At 39.1% G+C, this 18653-nt stretch overlaps 1 protein-coding gene across 1 annotated transcript in view; it reads right to left on the reverse strand.

Moving 5' to 3' along the window:
• Positions 1-14076, reverse strand: part of LOC115572091 (MAM and LDL-receptor class A domain-containing protein 1) — a 32394-nt gene extending 18318 nt beyond the window's left edge. The window contains exons 1-23 of the mRNA XM_030401905.1: positions 14000-14076; positions 13559-13687; positions 13200-13328; positions 11585-11687; positions 11249-11414; positions 10036-10252; positions 8247-8378; positions 7935-8059; positions 7373-7610; positions 6842-7107; positions 6118-6208; positions 5826-5963; positions 5582-5713; positions 4717-4850; positions 4457-4628; positions 3858-3977; positions 2893-3047; positions 2718-2813; positions 2007-2097; positions 1789-1914; positions 1065-1164; positions 829-979; positions 503-722 (exon numbers count right to left, since the gene is read on the reverse strand). Of these exons, the coding sequence (XP_030257765.1) occupies positions 503-722; positions 829-979; positions 1065-1164; positions 1789-1914; positions 2007-2097; positions 2718-2813; positions 2893-3047; positions 3858-3977; positions 4457-4628; positions 4717-4850; positions 5582-5713; positions 5826-5963; positions 6118-6208; positions 6842-7107; positions 7373-7610; positions 7935-8059; positions 8247-8378; positions 10036-10252; positions 11249-11414; positions 11585-11687; positions 13200-13328; positions 13559-13687; positions 14000-14027 (3259 nt within the window). The 5' untranslated portion in view covers positions 14028-14076. The remainder of the gene's footprint in view (positions 1-502; positions 723-828; positions 980-1064; positions 1165-1788; positions 1915-2006; positions 2098-2717; positions 2814-2892; positions 3048-3857; positions 3978-4456; positions 4629-4716; positions 4851-5581; positions 5714-5825; positions 5964-6117; positions 6209-6841; positions 7108-7372; positions 7611-7934; positions 8060-8246; positions 8379-10035; positions 10253-11248; positions 11415-11584; positions 11688-13199; positions 13329-13558; positions 13688-13999) is intronic.
• Positions 14077-18653: the final 4577 nt, after the last annotated feature.

Consider the following 18653-nt stretch of genomic DNA (forward strand, 5'->3'; position numbering starts at 1 on the left):
GTGACATTAGCACTTGAAGTCTTGATTCTGGTCATTCTGGTCCCGGATGCAGACATAAAATAAATGCATCAAGACAGACCTACAACCAATCAGAGACACCAAACGTGCACAGCTCACAGGACAGTTCAAATGTAATTTGTTTGCTCCCGCCGAATCTGAGCGGCCTGCTGCTTTGTTTGTATTATAGCTGTTTTAATGTTGTCACCTCAACTCTTTAACTACCAGCGAGCTAGCTTCCGTCCAAAAAAGGACAGTGCGGGGAGTCAGCAGTTAACACGTTAACCCTCCTTCAATTGAACTCTACTACTCAAGCTTAAACCCCTTCAGCTCACAGAACACTATTTCAGACTGTAGACCATAAAATTAATGTATCAAACACACCACATATAAGATGACTGGTTATGATTGGCCAAAGGCAAACCAGGTCAACTGGAAATCTGAACTTTGTGTTGGCTCAGTCATATATCAGGGGAATAATCTCTTATATTATTTAAGGGTGTACCGTCTTGCGTCTCAGTGGTGTGGTCTGTCGGTGGACCCTGGAAGCCTCCATGAGCCACTACCCAGTCATGTCCATGATTTTTGGGGATGTTGACCCAGGTACACTGCCCAGATTCAAAGTCACAGGCGCCTGGAGGACTGCAGGCCCCGTCCCTCACAGAAATATCATCTAATTTCACTGACGAGTTAGTGCCTGGCACATGGACCGCTTTAAACGCCACCTGGTGAAGGACATGGATGTTAGCTCAGTTTGATGACTCACTGTAAAAGAGGCAGTTTGACTGTCAGAAAGTGTGAGGAAAGAGATTGTTGTAAAAACCAGCTTACATGGAATTTTGCAGGGTAGGACACAGTGACCTCTGCAACCTCCCAGCCTAAAGACGGTGTTCCAGATCTTAGCCAAAGTGCTTCACCCAGCTCCAAGTTCTGCAGCACATGCACAGAAAGGGTGTTGGATGGCCCTGCAGGTAACCAGTACCTGAACAAATACAACAGATACACAACCTTAAACTGTGTATCAGACAACAGTGTATAAATGTGTGTGATGGCAGCATTGGACTCACCATAAGCGTACACATATCGCTGTAGCTGAGTTTAACTCAGGTGTGAGCAGCTGAGCTTCAGTCTGTGTAGAGTTTGATGTCATCACAGTCATGTAGAAACCTTCAGTGAGGACAGAGTTAGAGAATCCCTGATGTTTGTGCTAATTATGCTCACTGTAAATTCTGCTTTAATCAGGATATTGGCGTTTCTTCTGCGTCACATCAATAGTGTACTATCAATAGCTAATAGCTAATTAACACTAACCAAGTGCAGCTGAGACTGATGGGAAATTCTTTTAGTTTTGCAGGTATTTGGTCATAAAGTGCTGGAAAAAAATGAACATTTTGACAAAGGATCACCAGTGTCAATAGGAATTATTCCCTGGAAACCAATAATATCTGTAGAAAAAATTAAGTTCACTTATGTTCTAGAGTTAGTTCTTGAGGGACTTCCCTTTGGACCAAAGTGTTAGATCGACCAAATATCACTGACAAATGCATTTAAACATTATTAATAGGTTTTGGCAACCACTTCATACTCTAAATCATTTCTCCTGTTTCCTGTTTTTGTAATCATTTCACAACCCCTCAGAGTAATATTTTGACCCAACCTTGATTTTGTGGGGCCCAGATTCCAAGGCTGGGAACCACTGCTCAAACATACAAGTTGAACTTATTACTCACTATTCATCCACATTTGAATTTCCATGTAATTTTGACTGTTATTGCTCTGTTTTCTACTCACCATTTTCGGTCCCATAGGTGTGATCCTCCTCATTTTTTGTGCCTCTTTCTCGAATCCATCGACCGTCATGATCGACACTGTTTGTAAAGCCACAGTTGTCTGAATCAAATCCACATACATCTGAAACTGTGTGAAAAAGGGTTGTATAGTTGTAAAAATCCTTTGTATGTTTTGACTTCATCTGAACATCAGATAGCTGTGGATCTGTGTTTACATACCCTGATCACTGCAGGCTCCCTCCCTCACTGTAATGTCATCAATGGCAATGAATCCTTTACTGTCTGTGTTTCTATGGCCGGTGAACATCATCTGTGGATGAAGGGAGAATATATACACAGTTTAATTTGAAGTTTTATTTTGAATTCAATGTTCAGTGTTTTAAAAAGACATATTTTTTTCTTTGCATAGTTTTGTTTGTATGAGACACCTCTGTTTATGTACTCCAACTTAATGAAACCAACAGGGATACTTAAACATGTGGGCAGATCAAACGGCCAGTAATAGCTTACTGCATAAGTAAGCTCACTTACTTACTGATATTGGATTCATTATATTTCAGCCAAAGGTATGTTTTATATCCATATCTATATATCTATATCTATATATATATATATATATATATATGTATATGTATACATATATATGTATGTATATATATATATATATATATATATATATATATATATATATATATATATATATATATATATATATATATATACATACATATATACATATATATATATATATATGTATATATGTATGTATATATGTATATATATATATGTATATATATATATATATATATATATATATATGTATATATCCTCAAGTTTCAACAACATCAACTCTCAAATATTGGTGCTAACATTAAAAGCATTAGTTAGGCTTTAGTGCAAACATATAAATGTGGTTGAGTTAAAATGTACCCGTTTTGTTTCGTTCATGCTGATAGTCACTTGTGCTTTAATCCACTCTGGATTCTGGGTCCCTCTGCGAGTCCAGACTAACTCTTCAAATGAGTTCTAGAGCAAAGAAAGTCATTATAACTCAAGAGTAATGCTGTAACAGAAGGTTTGAAGTGGCACTAAGTAGGGCATATACCGTCTCAACCAGCAGATCAAGGATGGACACTGAAGGTCCGAGCATGTGGTACCAGAATCCGACACAGATTTGTGATGTTAGACTGGTGACAGGGACAGAGATGACTGCTCTCTCCTCATCCTTAGATCCAGATCCATTCAACAGTAAGAAGGAACCTTCAGACAAATAAAACCATCACACATGTGACTCAAGTCATTTGGTGCGAGTCTCAGGAAGTTCCTAAATAATTTTTTGTAGGGCAAGTCAAACCAAATTCAATCACAGGTTGTTTTAAGTCAAGACAAGTCACCTATGAAGAGAAACAAGGTATCAGTAAATGTCTAACTAGGATATGGTTGGGCTAATTTCTCTAACCTGTCCAAAATTACAACGATAAATTTAATTTGTATTAAATTTATCATATCATAAATGCAATCAAACAAAAAAACACAACTTAAAGCGTATTGATTCTTCATTTCTTTTCAATAACTTTGATTCAAATCAAGTCAAGAGTCTTTAATCTACAGGGACAAGTCAGGTCTCAAGCTCTGTGAAGTTGCAAGTCATTAAAACACGACTCGAGTTCAAGTCACATTTACTCAAGTCCTCTTCTCTGCAAATCACTTTATATAACGCAGTGCTAGTCTTGTGATGAACACGTATTGACATCTGCAGTATAAGCCAATTTTTATGAATTTAACAGTGGAATTGCAATAATTTTTTTTTTAAATGAATCGTTAATGCATAGGGCTGCAAGTAACTATGTATTTAATTATTGAAGATTCATGTTTTTCTTTAGTAATTGTGAGAAATTACAACGCCTTAGGACCAAATGCGATGTGTTTAAAGTCCAAAACACTAAGATATTCACCTTACAATGTGTTTAAAATCCCACCTTTACTACATCTGTTTTTAGATCAAGTTTATTTGCAGTGTTCGAAACTACTCCTGCTGTTAGTGCTTGTGTTGTCATCAATAGTCTTTACCTTGAATATTTCCAAGAGTATGATCATACTGAGGTCCATCCCATGGTTCGTCCACATTAAGTCCACTACTGAGAGTCCAGTTCAAATCATCGCCGACCTCCTGGACCCAACTACACGGACCTGTTTTTAATAGAGTACAAATTAAAATAAACTTAGAATACAGTACTGTCACATAGGTAATGGGATAATATACAACTCAAACGGCCTCAAGTAAAACCCAAACATCCACCCAACTATGGAGAGCGACAGTCATTTTTAGAGTCTGAATTAGGCTGCGGTAGCTAAAAACACCTCATAACTTCCTTTTGGTTATTCACTTATTGCGAAGGAAATATGAAAATGTTGACTGTTTATGATTGTTCACAAACACACTTCATTAAAACAAAAAAACAGCAAGTCTGAGCCGGTTTGAGAAAAATATGTTAGAGAGTCCGCTGAATTATTTTACACTGCTCAACAAGGTCTTTAGTGGCCTCAGTGAGGCGCTTCAAAAATGAGTCACGATCTTATAAGCTAATCAACAAGTACTGACTTGAAGGAATCAATTGAGGCTAAACTGACAATTCACAGTTGTTTTGAGCCTCTGTTTTCCCCGTCACCTTGTTCAAAGGTGCAGTCCATGTCAGAGGGAAGAACAGAGGTGGTCGTGGTGGCAGGATTTGGGGTGGTTGTTGGCATGATCTCATCACAAAACTCGTTCCGGATGATGTGGACGTCATCCAGGGCAAAACTTCCTTTTTTACTGCTGGGACAGCTGGCTTGTAAAATAATCTGATAATGACAATAGTTGATTTAGAAGTGTGCACTGATTTATGAAAGAGCAGTATTAATCAGGGTATATCACAATATGAAATGATACCTGGTGAGGTTCTGAGGAACTGTAGTCCACCCTCCCTCGGAGCCATGTTTCATTCATATATCCACTTGTATTCCACACAGGACGCAGTTCAGCAGTCTCATTCACAAACACAGTCAGTGTAAGGTCTGAGGGCACTGAAAGCACCAAAACTAATCAAAAGACTGAACAAAGTGCTTATAGACAGGTTCTGAGGATGTTTCTCCTTCTCAGCAATCAAATCAAACACAAAGATGAGAATTACATGTTACATATATGATACTTTTAGGCATCTGCTATGTAAATATTATATGAGTCCCTATCAGTCCTCCTCACATCTGTTTTCAACAATCTGGCCTGGTAAGAAAACATCTTTGTGTTCCAGCTCAACGGCTGACTAAAATATGTTTCTGAAAACATTTTGAAAAAGATCTGCAGAAATCGAATCTTGACAATCTTCTCATGTTCTATTTATTGGTGTCTTATCATTATTAACTTTGATGTTATATGTTTTGCGATCCTAAATTATTCTATACATATATAATTCAGTGAACGTTTGTCAGTATTTTGTGTGACCTACATTTTTTATGTTCAGTTGCTGTGGTGCTGCTTTGAAAGAACATTTGCAAGTCAAAGGATGTCTAGACTTCTCAAAGCAAAATATAGTTGAAAAGTGAACATTTTGGTGTCTTTGTTACATTTGGCTGCAGTTCTAACAACATTTATAGCAAATGATCATATGTCACTATGAACTATGCCTTGAAATAAAGCATTAAAAGTAGAGTAAGTAAAGTAGATAGCATTAAAAGGTGAAGTAGATAGTAAACAGGTTCAGAAAAGCCAAATTCAAACGAGTTGTAACAATGATGACTGCTCGTCATTTACTAACCATTTGATAACCATCCACTGGTATAGTGCCACATTTCCAGGCAAGCTCGGTCTACAGCCTCCATGGTCTCACTTTCCAGCTGGGCAATTCTTTCTGTATCTGACTTTACGGGGAGGAAAATAGCAAAGTGGCCTATGGGGAGAAAAATGCAACAACAAGAATAATTTACAAGATAATTATTTTCCACCAGTGCCTATTTTGTGGATTGCAAAATGCTTCACTTGTTATGTGTGCGGTGATTTACCTAAAGCAGAACCTGTGGTGTGGTCCCTCTGTGGAATAAAATGACCCATGCCACCTGAGAGCCAGTCCCACTCCACTCCAGACTCTGCTGGAGGATTATTCACCCAACCACAGAAGTCTATTTCAAAGTCACAAAAACCTGAAAGGAATAACACAGACACACATTATGCAAGAATACATACATGTGCACATTTGGAACAACTGCTCAACCAAATGCACTTACACTCATTTTCATCTTTCATCCATTTTTTTTGTTTTTACTCTAAAATGTGAGGATTACAGCAGTCACTAACCTGGCGGGGGACAGGCACCATTCAAGATAGTGAGGTCATCTATGGTGATATCTCTCCTCGTTCCATTCCCAACCACCGCCTCAAAAATCACCTGATGACAAAGTTCATCTTGTAAGAACTCCTGTTTTATTTCGACAGATGTGTCTTTTATCGTTACTGCAGGTCTGACGAAGTCGTATCAAAACTCCAAACTACAGGTGTTCGCTGAACAAGCTGAGATGGATAGCAGTCATGTCTGACGCCTTCTCACAGAAATATGCTCTCTATAATCCACACATACTGAACTTCACGTAATCTGTCCTTCTTTCCATACTGGCAGCACAGAGACCCCTCTCTATAGTGATGTAAGCGTTATTTTCCAGCATTATTGTCAATTTCATATAAATTCAACAATTCATGTGAATATTGAGATATCTATTAAAAAAGACTTAAAAGAATGTGAACTTGTTCTTAAATGTCATTGTGATTACACTGATATTGATTTGATGGAGCTACACCTACAGTTATGTATGCTGCTGCATGCAATCATCTGCAAAATGTTATATCTAAGAAGAAATATAAAAAAATATTAGTATTGCACATTTCAAAGCAGCGGGTACATAGCAAAGACAGTTATGAGACTGAAGTTGTGTACAAACCACACAAAAGTGACTCTGATGATACTTTTCAAAGTAATGCACTGCTCTGTTAATATTCAACTACAATTATCTGATAACCAACTTACCTGATACAGGGTATTGGAACTGAGCGTCACTCTTCCGTGCCTCCAGTGCTTCCCCTGATCTCCACTTCTGGTCCACAGTGGTGCAGATCGCGCGTGGTTGTCAGTGGTTTGAAGGTAAACACTGAGTTCCCCAACTTCATTTCCCTCCATGTAGTACCAGAACATCAGGCATTCCTCGTCAGGAGGAGTGGGTTCCATCATCGCAGTCACCACTGCAACTCTGGACCCCACAGGATGACTCCACAGCTGGGCACTCAGATAGTAACCTACACATAAAGTGCAGTTATGTGCATGCTAATTTTTTTTTGAGAGCATGTGTTTGAAAATGGAAGTGTGTAAGCTGTGTTTTAATAGCACAGGATCACACAAAGGATCATCAATTTATAGACAACCTCATTCCCAGTCATCCCAGTTTCTTTGTTCAAACAAACACCTAAAGCCAACATGAGACAAATCCATATGCTGACGACTGGTTGGTTTATCTAGCTGCAAAAGAAGCAAACTTCACAGCAGATTAGCCAGCTTGCACACCTTGCTCTGTCCCCAGCGTGTGATCTGTGGCTGGTCCTGAGGAGTTGGCTGGTTGGGACGCCCCTGTGATCCGGTTCCAGGTGAAGTTTGCAGACGGTAGAGGCTTCATACCACAGAGGGAGCCCTGAAAGGTGCACTCTCTCTCGGCCGGACAAGAGCCAGTCTGACTGCTGTACACTTGTATGTTATCAAAGGCTATGCTGCCTTTATCTCCACCCACCTCGGCTTCTATAATAAACTAGAGAGCAAAGTTGATTATTTGAAGTGTGCTTTCCTAGATTACAAAGAGTTGAATTAAAAACACATTTATTCATGCTACTGTTTCAAAATGGCTATGAAATTTAAATCTATTGGGAGTGCATTGAAGCTTACTTGTTTCACTTTCACAAAGTTCTAGTGCAGTATTGGAATTTTTGTTTGAAGTCACATCTTCTAACACGTCTCGATAACTGCTCTTGTTTTTACATGACATAAAATTTCTTCGAATTTTAAATGATCCAATAAAAACCCTCTATCTTATGATTAGTAGAAGAATATACACAATAAAGAGCAATAAGAATACCTGTATTGGTTTGTCACTGTTGAAGGTAAGATCCACAAATCTCCATTTGTTTCCCTGGGTGCCACTTCTCATCCATATAACCACCTCATCTTCACCAGGATGTTTTGAAATGAACTTCAATGAACCTGAAAATAAGAGAATATCAACAGAACGTGTGAATTTGAGGGATATATGTGTAATATAGAAAAAAAAGGTAGCCAGATTAAAACGGAATTTGGGATCTTTAAAAGTCCTGTAATGTTGCTGATTTCTGTGTCTACTTTTGAATTTTATTGAGTCAGCAGGTGTAGCTAATGATGGTGAGGTACGTACCAATGCTGCTGCCAAATATGTGGTACAAGAAGCTCACACAAATGACTTGACCTGCAGGTTGAGGTAAGCTGATGAGTCTTGCTGTTGATGAGATATTCAGGTTGGATGCAGCCTTGATCAGCATGTAGTGGCCTGCAGAGGACAAAAGAATAAAAAGAATAAAAATGTCTGTTTTTCTTTCTTTCTTTTTTTTTAAATAATCAATTACACATAAGAACACAAAGATGGCCACATAGCACTAAAAAAAAAATAATGAAGGAAAATGCATTATTGTGTTATGTACAGTCTTCTCTGTCTTATTAGCTATGCATTTTCAATGAATCTGGCTAAGACATAGATCAACTCAACATACTGCATTCAGACAACAAAATAAATCAGGGTTCTTCACCTGAATGCTTTGGTCAGGTCACTGTTCATATGGCAGTGTAAGAAAAAATGTAATGAAACCCCAAAAAACATCAAGCACATTTGGTATTAGAACATGCTGCCTAAAGTAGACTATAAGACTGAATATATACATTTTTGCTATTTGATGTGGTCAATTAACCCTAGTTTTCATGAATTTAACGGATGGTTATTTAAATGTAGCTGTAATATCATAATTATTAGTTGTCATTTGTTAATGTTTGTTTTGCACACTCTGTGCCTTTATTTTGTATACATTATACTGTATGAGTTCATTTGAACCATTTGATGATATTATTATTTATTGCATTAATATTTGCTGCTTTGTCTAATCTACTTATTTTCATCTTTTCTTTAACGTATCTTTATCCTATTTCGACATCTTTTAATGTGTTGACCTCAGGAAGATTAGCAACTGCTACGGCAGAAACCAATGAGCATCCAGTGAAACAAAATAAACAACAGCAACAAGCAGATGTCATGTCTCATTTGGATGTAAAACAACAAGTGCTGCTGAGGTGTTTACAAGGTTGAATAACCAACCTTACAGGTAAAGCAGGCACCTGCCATTGACCTGACGTGGACCCAAAAGCTACAGATTTATCATGCAGTCAGTGCCGGCCCAAGCCTTTTGGGGGCCCTAAGCAGAATTTGATTTGGGGCCCCCCTCCCATCACCGCGGAGTCACCTGTGCTTGACAATTATTGACACAAATGTCACACTATAATGTTACATTATAAATTGTATTAATACAGTGACAGCTTTTGAACTACTTTCCCCCTGGGCACAGATGCATAAGGACCCACACCCCCTACCTTATTTGTATGAAAGTGGGTGCAAATGGGGGAAGGGGGGTCTGCCCCCCCCCAGAACATTTTGAAGTTGGTAGATGTGATTTCCTGTAATCTGGTGCCTTTTTGGGATGGCCAGCTGGAGATTCGTTCAGACTCATAGCCTTTTGCTTTTTGACTTATTGAGGTAGTGACTTCATGCAATGACTTGGGATTCAGGGCCCCTTCACCTCTTGGGTCATTCAGGTTCATTTAGTGGAAATCCATCCAAAATCCATCCTTGCTTGTCTATGCACGCGAGGTGTCTAGTTTAAGCGCATGACTCAAATGCTGGCAGACACAGCAGTTGTAGGCAGGTATATTGATCATGAAATCAGAATCATCTTGTTTTGAATTATTCATTCATTCATGTTACTTGTTTAATGTCTTTAATATGTAAAAAAAGCCAAGCAGCCACTTAGTTCGCTTATGCCTCGGGTTCTACATGCAGCAATTAGGTTAGTGGTTATTTACTACTAATACAAATAATTGTGCTTACATGTGATATTGCTCCAAAAAAGATGCCACAACATAATTGCTTAAACAAAATTTACCTTCCCCAGCTGGGCCGTCATCATATCTTCCATCACTCCTTTCCCACAAAAGGCTGGCAGTGTAGTCAGGGTACCACGAACAGGTGTCAGTTTCAAAATCACATGAGAGTTGTTCCGATCCTGCAGGGACCTCTCCCTCTTTACAGTACTCAAAGCTGATATCGTCCACCATGACGTCCTTTTCTGTTAAAAATTCTTGATCAAATGACAACCGCAACTGTAGAAAGAGAGGTGCTTTACTCTGTTTGTTCTGAAATCAGTATTCAAAATTATTTGTTATTCTTCACCCTCAAAGGAGCTAAAACAAGATGAAAGAAGTAGGGCTTTACATAAACCAGAAGGCCCTCACTGACAACCCAGGTCCCAACACTTTCACACCGATCAGCCACAACATTAGAACAAGCACCTTTATATTGTGCAGGTTCCTGTTGTGTCTCCAAAACAGCCCTGACACATCTAGGCAGAGACCTCTGTCGGTGTCCTGCGGTGTCTGACACTGAAGGGGCATTGCCATTGAGGCATGAAGGTTGTTTACATGGTCTACATTGATGTTTGGGTGGGGATTGCATGCCAAGTGGCAAGGTTTTCCAGGAGAACATTGCAGTTTACGAGATGATCAATGTCAGTCACTTTGACTGTCAGTAGTTTTAATGTTGTGGCTTATCAGCGTATAACGTTGGCTGTGAGTTATGCGTTGGGGTTTAGCAATGTCACTGCACTGGCCCCTGACAATCAGAACATGGGGATTTAAATGATTCCACGCAAGAGAGCGCAATAAAGTAATGTGTCTCCTTGTTATTTGTCACATGTGGGAGGCGATGAACTGAAGTTTATGGCTGCTCAGTTGCTTGGATAACTTTGTTGCATTGTTATTCAGTTATTCAGCATGTTCATGGCTAACTTTGTTTCGAGCTTTTGAGGATGAACACAGCTAAGGTACAAACATGTGGTGCAGATGTGAAGACACTTTTAAACTAGTACCAAGATGTATGGTGGTGGTAACAGGAGACAGCTTTTCGCTGCTGGGTAAGACATTTGGAGGTTGTCGACAACGGGAAACCATGGTCCACCTCACACAGACACATCTTTGTCTTACATCTTTCACTATGGGCCCCCTGTGCCTCACAGTCTGAAAAACCTTTACTCTGAGTAAATAGTGTTGGATCACTACTTAATGACTGTGCACAGCCTTAAAGCACACAGTTTCACTGACCTTGTATCCTCCTGGCCGATTACCGATGAAGGCGGTGGCATTATCCCAACCGCCTGTGTTACTGTCAGATATGGGCATCAACTTCTCCTCAGTGTCACCTCTGAGCATGGTTAGTTTGAAAGATGATGACGATTTTGACGCTTCATCATAAATATAGTACCAGAAGCTGAAACAGATTGACAGTCAAATCATAAAAAACAGGCAACAGCTTGCATGTATATGACAGATTGGAGACTAATTCTTGTGAAATCATTCAAACGCATTGTCAGTCAAGATTATTTCTAACTATATCATCTATCTTTTAAAAAAATTTGCTGAAAAAGTGGCTTTTGGTACCTGATCTGACATCCCAGAGCTGCCAGCTTGTCAACAGAATACTCCAGTGTAGCTGTTGGAAACATACCACCGTCTTGTTTGCCGTCCACACGCATGACATATCCTGTATCCAACACACAGATATCAAATAATAAGATTACCCCTTTAAGGTACTACTCAACCATTTGGTAGACCACACTTTAAGTCAATTTCATTGATAAATGCATCAAGCTTGACTCAACCTGAATGAGCCATCTCTACCATTTGGCGTAGTTGTGCAATGCTAAAAAAATCCACTAGATGGCACTGTGTCTGTGAGCAGTATGCCTCTTCAGCATTCCTTCAAACAGTAAGTGACACCGCGAATAACTCGTCGTTTGATGACGCATATCGGCGGGACTTTCGAATGTAAGACTATTTTGTTGACATATTATCATTTCAGATGAGTTGTTAAACAGAATTATGTAACTTAATACAACAAAAATAAGTGCCATAAGGGTCAAATAATTTTTTCAAAACGTGCTCTACCAAACGGTTGAGTTGTCATTTTATGGTAAAGGTAGAGAAGCTAGCTAATTAGCTAGCTAGCCATAATAAATTATAGGGTTAGTGTTGTTCAAATTAAAAAGTTAATTTAATGTTATTCAATTACATATTTGATGAAAAATATTTTATCAATATCATTTTTTCACCATTTCTTTACTGTATATGGTTAATATCAAGAAATTATTTGAGGTCTGGTGTACAATTGGCCGTTTTTGACTATTTTTGATTTTACCATTATATTTCACCATAAAAACTATTTACCTTGCCGTGTTTGGTGTCATTATTTTCAGCACAACCTCACATGTGCGACTGTACAGTTATTTTTTCATTTTGACATACTGTATTAACACAGTGGACCTAAAATCACAAACATAAAATTCGAGTAGGAAAATGTTAGTTTTTTCACTGTGAAAACCAAAATATGCTTAACAAACCATTTTTATCACCTATAATGCAAATATAAATTGTCATTTGCTAAATTTGTGCATACGTTTTTGAAATTTACAAAGTTATATGTAACTATTTACATTTCGATGCAGGCAATGCCTCAGGCTCAGGTCTGCCTGAACTCCTCCAGCTCAATGAAAAGCTGCACTGCCTGCTCCACATTCAGCAGTCTCCTCACTGTTTTGACTCATTAAACGAAAAAACGACTCCACTACACACTAAACACAATATAACACACTAACTATACACTCCAAACACGTCAAGAAATTGCACTTAATGTGACTTGTTCTGAATGTCGTTCTTTTATTATGAACAGACGTCTCAACCGTTTGGTAGAGGACTTCTTTTATTATGAACAGACATCTCAACTGTTTGGTAGAGGACTATATCTGAAATACTGTAGGGTCTAATTAAAGAAAAACTATTGATTGTTGTTATTGTTATCATAATTGAATAAAAAATGCAAAGAAATATTGTTTCCTTTGCTTTTTTCTTGGTGCGTACCTTAAAGGGGTCACATGAAAGATCTTGTTATCTAATCAAGTATTTTTATCACACATGTGAAAAGCTAACAGTTCCGTTTTAAATTAATCATCAACAAAGCAATGACACGAGTGGAACGTGACAGGAGGTTAATATTTACCCGATGGACTTCCTGTGGTATGATCCAGCCCAGGTACTGAGGTGATGTTTGCCATTTGCCGTCTCCAGCGGTAGGAGGAGTCGCTGGTGTCGTTCCATCCACAGGAGTGATGCTCAAAGGTACATAAGCCTTGACAAGGAAGAGGAACAGTGTACAAAATTGAGTAAGAAAGTATAAAAAGTCACAGATTTTGTGAAATAAACATATTACAGTCTTGTTTGTGGTACATTCTGCTTTGTTCCACTTTTTTCTTATATTTTCATTTTGTTTTTGGCATATAAGTTCACAAAAGCTACATTTAAAATGCTATGTTGATAAGTGTCTGAACATTGGTGACATTTAGCAAAGAAAAAGCGCACCCCAAACCTCCTGGTCCGTGCCATTTTTACAGCCTGTCTTTAAATCAGAGATGAGTGCAGCAGGAAGACATTCTCCAGACCTACATTCGAGCTCCTCATCAGGACGAGAGGACACGGTGAGCGACAATACTGTAAAGAGAGTTTTATTACAAAGAGATAAGAAGAAAAGAATCTGAAAGAAAAATGTGATCACACCTTTGATTTACATCTTGACAATCTTTCATTTTGCACTACTCCAACATCTCAAGCTTTCAGATATCAGACACACGGTAGATCTTTCACAGCGACATACAGACCACTGACACTGCATAAGCTGTCACTCTGCAGTTTATGTTAGTGACAACTCTGGTGACTTCTCCCCCTTATCTTTGCACCCTTTTTAACTAGTCGACACATAGAATAAAGTACACATCTTATAAACAGTGATATGTAATACCTCACCTGACAGCAGAACAATTACTTGCTTCATGTCTGCAAAAAAAGGACACAAGGTCAGAAAATCCAAGGAAGATCCTTAAAGCATGATAGCTATCCTGGTAAAACCTCTGATTAACAGATTGTGTCTTTATTATTGGAGTCAAACCTTTAGTACAACAATTGTGCTAAAGACGCAAGTCCTTATCGGTAAACCTTAGCTTAAAGTCCAGCTTGTCCTCAGTGAACTGCATCACATTTCCGCTGCATGTCTTTATGGCCATCATTGCATTCCCCACATGCAAAACTTGAGCAAAACATAGCTCTGGTTTACAAGAACGACCTACTGTTTGCCCTGTAAATGCTTCAGATGACAGTATGAAAGCAGATCTGTGCCAAACTCATGATGAAGTGAATATTATTTTATGGTGTATGGAGTGGCATCAGTTTGGATCCTTTCATGTAAATTCAAACCTATGCCATTGGCTAAATGTATCGTATGACTTCACCACAGATATGTAAGGTTTATAAGCTCTCCTTACTGTAATAAAATGAAATAAGGTTGTGTACCCTGTGAAGTTGTGTGTTTGGTAATGACCAAGCTTTACTGGATCTTATCTGACTTTCCAACTCTGAGATAAAAAAATACACAGAAATTAGATACTCCATGCTCTGGTTGGAGTATTTGAGGTCAACTATATTCTACAAAGGAAAAAACAGCAACTCTTGGAAGGAGCTCGGAATCCGAATCAGTTAGAGTTGCTTCTTCTTGAATAGGAATGTCATACTATAGAGAGGTTTAAATAGGATAAGTAATAAATACAAACCCCAATTCCAATGAAGTTGGGACGTTTTGTAAAACGGAATACAATGATTTGCAAATCCTTTCCAACTTAAATTCAATTGAATACACCACAAGGACAAAATATTTAATGTTCAAACTCATAAACTTTATTGTTTTTGTGCAGATATATGCTCATTTTGAATTGGATGTCTGCAACACATTCCAAAATAGCTGGGACGGGGGCAACAAAAGACTGGGAAAGTTGAGGAATGCTTGAAAAACCCCTGTTTGGAACATTCCACAGGTGAACCGATTAATTGGAAACAGGTGAGTGCCATGATAAGGTATAAAAGGAGCATCCCCGAAAGGCTCAGTAGTTCACAAGCAAGGATGGGGTGAGGTTCACCACTTTGTGAGCAAATAGTCTTACAGTTTAAGAACAGCGTTTCTCAACGTAAAATTGCAAAAAATTGAGGGATTTCATCATCTACAGTCCATAATATCATCAAAAGATTCAGAGAATCTGGAGAAATCTCTGCATGTACGCGGCAAGGCCAAAAACCAACATTAAATGCCTGTGACCTTTGATCCCTCATGTGGCACTGCATTAATAACCAACATCATTCTGTCAAGGATATTGCCACATTGGCTCAGGAACTCATCGGAAAACCACTGTCAGTGAACACAGTTCGTCGCTACACCTACCAGTGCAAGTTAAAACTCTACAATGCAAAGTGAAAGCCATATATCAACAACATCCAGAAATGTCGCCGGCTTCTCTGGGCTCGAGCTAATCTGAGATGGAAATCATGGACGTCGTGTCCTCCGGGCCAAAGAGGAAAAGGACCATCCAGACCGTTATCGGTGCAAAGTTCAGAAACCAGCATCTGTGATGGTATGGGGGGTGTGTTAGTGCCCATGACATGAGTAACTTGCACATCTGTGAAGGCACCATAAATGCTGAAAGGTACATACAGATTTTGGAGCAACATGCTGTCTTTTTCAGAGACGTCCCTGCTTATTTATGCAAGACAATGCCAAGCCACATACTACACGTGTAACAACAGCGTGGCTTCGTAGTTAAAGAGCGCGGGTACTAGACTGGCCTGCCTGCAGTCCAGACCTGTCTCCCATTGAAAATGTGTGGCGCATTTTGAAGGGCAAAATATGACAGCGGAGGCCCTGGACTGTTGAGCAACTGAAGTCGTATATCAAGCAAGAATGGGAAAAACTTCACATACAACACTTCAACAATTGGTGTCCTCAGTTCCCAAACACATTTTACACAACGTCCCAACTTCATTGGAATTGGGATTTGTATAAAACAAAATATACAAATATGAAATATATAATATGTGACAACTATAAAAAGTACAAGCTCCTGGATAACACAGCTAACAACAAAGGTTGTTAAACTACTTTCTTGCCCTTCTAATAAGCCTACCTGTCCTCTACAGGGGCTATAAACTGACAGTCATAGGTGTCATCACACCTGTAAGGTTTGCAGGCATTGGGCCAGTAAAAGTGTTGATGACATCATCTCCTGAACAGCGAGCTATCAAAAAGCCTGAGCAAAGGTTTGTGTATCTCCAGGAAATCATGGTTTCCAACAAGTTTATGGTAGAGAGAGGGAAAGCTGCAAAACACACACACATAAGCACATGCATGCGCGTGCACACACGTACACACACACACACACACACACACACACACACACACACACACACACACACACACACACACACAAATAAAGATAACTGATTGGCTCACAGTCGATAAGTCAATGGCTGTGCTCCATTTGCCAAGTCACTTGTAATGTATAGGCGAAGGCGAGGAAACTAAGCTAAAGGGAGGCTGCAGATATGACACTAAATCACATCAGTTCATAATCAATCAGCAGCAGGTGGAGATATTGTAGTAAACTTTGCCTGCGTCTTTTCACAGCTTTAAAGTGTTAACAGAAACATTATAGTGCTGTTTTAATTTGGATTCAGCCACCACAAGCTACATGACATACACATTGTTAGTCTATGTTCTCTTCTCTGGCTCTCACCTCACCACCAAATAGCACTCTTTGGCCACTTTGTCAGTTGCCATTAAGGTGAGTTTGCTTCACTCGGAAGTATTCAGCTTAATGTGACAACCCTATGTTTGTCAATGAGTTCACAGTACTTTGATGTTTGTAAAGCTTGAGTATAGCTATTTTCTACCCCTTAGCATTGATCAGTTTCTGATTTGGATTATTATTTGGTTATATGATGGTCTATTGAGGTCTTGGGTGTCCACTGGAGTTTTCGTACATTTTAACTGCATTGTGAAGTTTTGGGGACAAAATAGGTAAAAGCAGACGACATATTAACACATTTCCTTCACCAAAATGATCACTTGGCCAAATTGGGGGGCGACCATAACATGTTGGGAGATAAACATCTGCTACAATAACTGTCAAAGCTGCACAGAAGCTACAAGAACTGCACTAGTCCCACAAGTCGCACATTAGGCTTTTTTGAAATTGGTGAAGTCACATAGGTTCATATTTCAGCACAGCCCTCTCCAAAAAGGAGAATAACCAAAGAGGAAGTGAAAACACAAAATGCTATGATAGATGTTAAGGAAGAGTTGGAGAACAAACCTCAACATCTGAATGCCTCTGCACAGGATATCGTGTTGCTACACTCAGGATGCACAACATTTTCTCTTCATCAGCAACAGTGAAATATCACTCTACTCCAATAACCTCACAAGAAATCCTGTGCCTCCTTATGGCTATCATAGCACTTCTGGTGTGTATACTATCATTGGAATATTGGTTTTTAGCATCTGATTTCATGGAACCATGCACTGGTGCATTTTTGCTGACTAGCCTATTGCTGATTACTTGATTGCCAAATGATTGCTTAAGTGTTGTGCATGGTTGTTGGTCAATTTTGTACAATGTAGGAATGTTCAAGGGCATGTGGTGTGACTTTTTAAAAGCCAATAGTGTGGTGAATTGTAGAGTTAAATGATTCCAGGAAACTAAAGTGTGACTAGCATGAAGGAGTGTGTGTGCCTCGTCACACGTATGGATGCGAAATGGCAGACTGCGCGTTTGTGTCACGCAATTTTGAAACTTCCGTGTTTGCGTTGAGCAAGTCATATAAATACTCATCTATGATTGGACAGTTACACAATGTAGGACACAATGTAGTAGTTATTTTCCTAAGCAGTTATTTTCAATGCTTTGTTTTCTTTAAGTCCTGGTAGTTTGTAGTTGGTAGGTTATATACCTGTAATAAAGAATTGGAAAGCTGCAACAATCTTGATGTTTGCACTTTTACAAAGTTGGATGGAGATGATAAGTTCATGGCCTGTAAGGTAGAAGGAAATAAATTACACAGCTCTCATTCCATGCATACAGGAATGCAAATCTGAACTCCTGCAACACCTTCCCGCAGTCACCAGATCAGAAACCCCAAGACTACTATGAATGAGGAAGGAGCTCAGTGGTCGCCAGTTTGACAGGGATGATGGCGTTATCGATGACCAATTTCAGGAAGTCACTTTCAAGATGCTGACTTCTCAGAGGGAATTGGCAGGCTCCATGACCACTGGACGTACGTGCAAATGTAGGACAGGACTGTGACCCTGTCATAAAATCATCAATCAACCCCCGTAGTCTGATAGCTCAGATATTATGGTTCAACTGTCCTCAGACTCTAGAGTACATAATAATTCATTGACAGATTATTTCTGGAGACGGAATGAGTGATTGATGGACTGATCAAGTCCTAGTGATGACTCTAAGCCTTTAGAACCTTATGTTAAGTGCTGTGATCAACTGGTTGGAACTTATTTAAATGCCAGGTCTTGAGTTAGATGGAGTGTTTGCTGCTCATGCACTTGACAGGTTTGACT

This window comes from Sparus aurata, chromosome 21 (genome assembly GCF_900880675.1).
Source record: "Sparus aurata chromosome 21, fSpaAur1.1, whole genome shotgun sequence".
Taxonomy (NCBI): domain Eukaryota; kingdom Metazoa; phylum Chordata; class Actinopteri; order Spariformes; family Sparidae; genus Sparus; species Sparus aurata.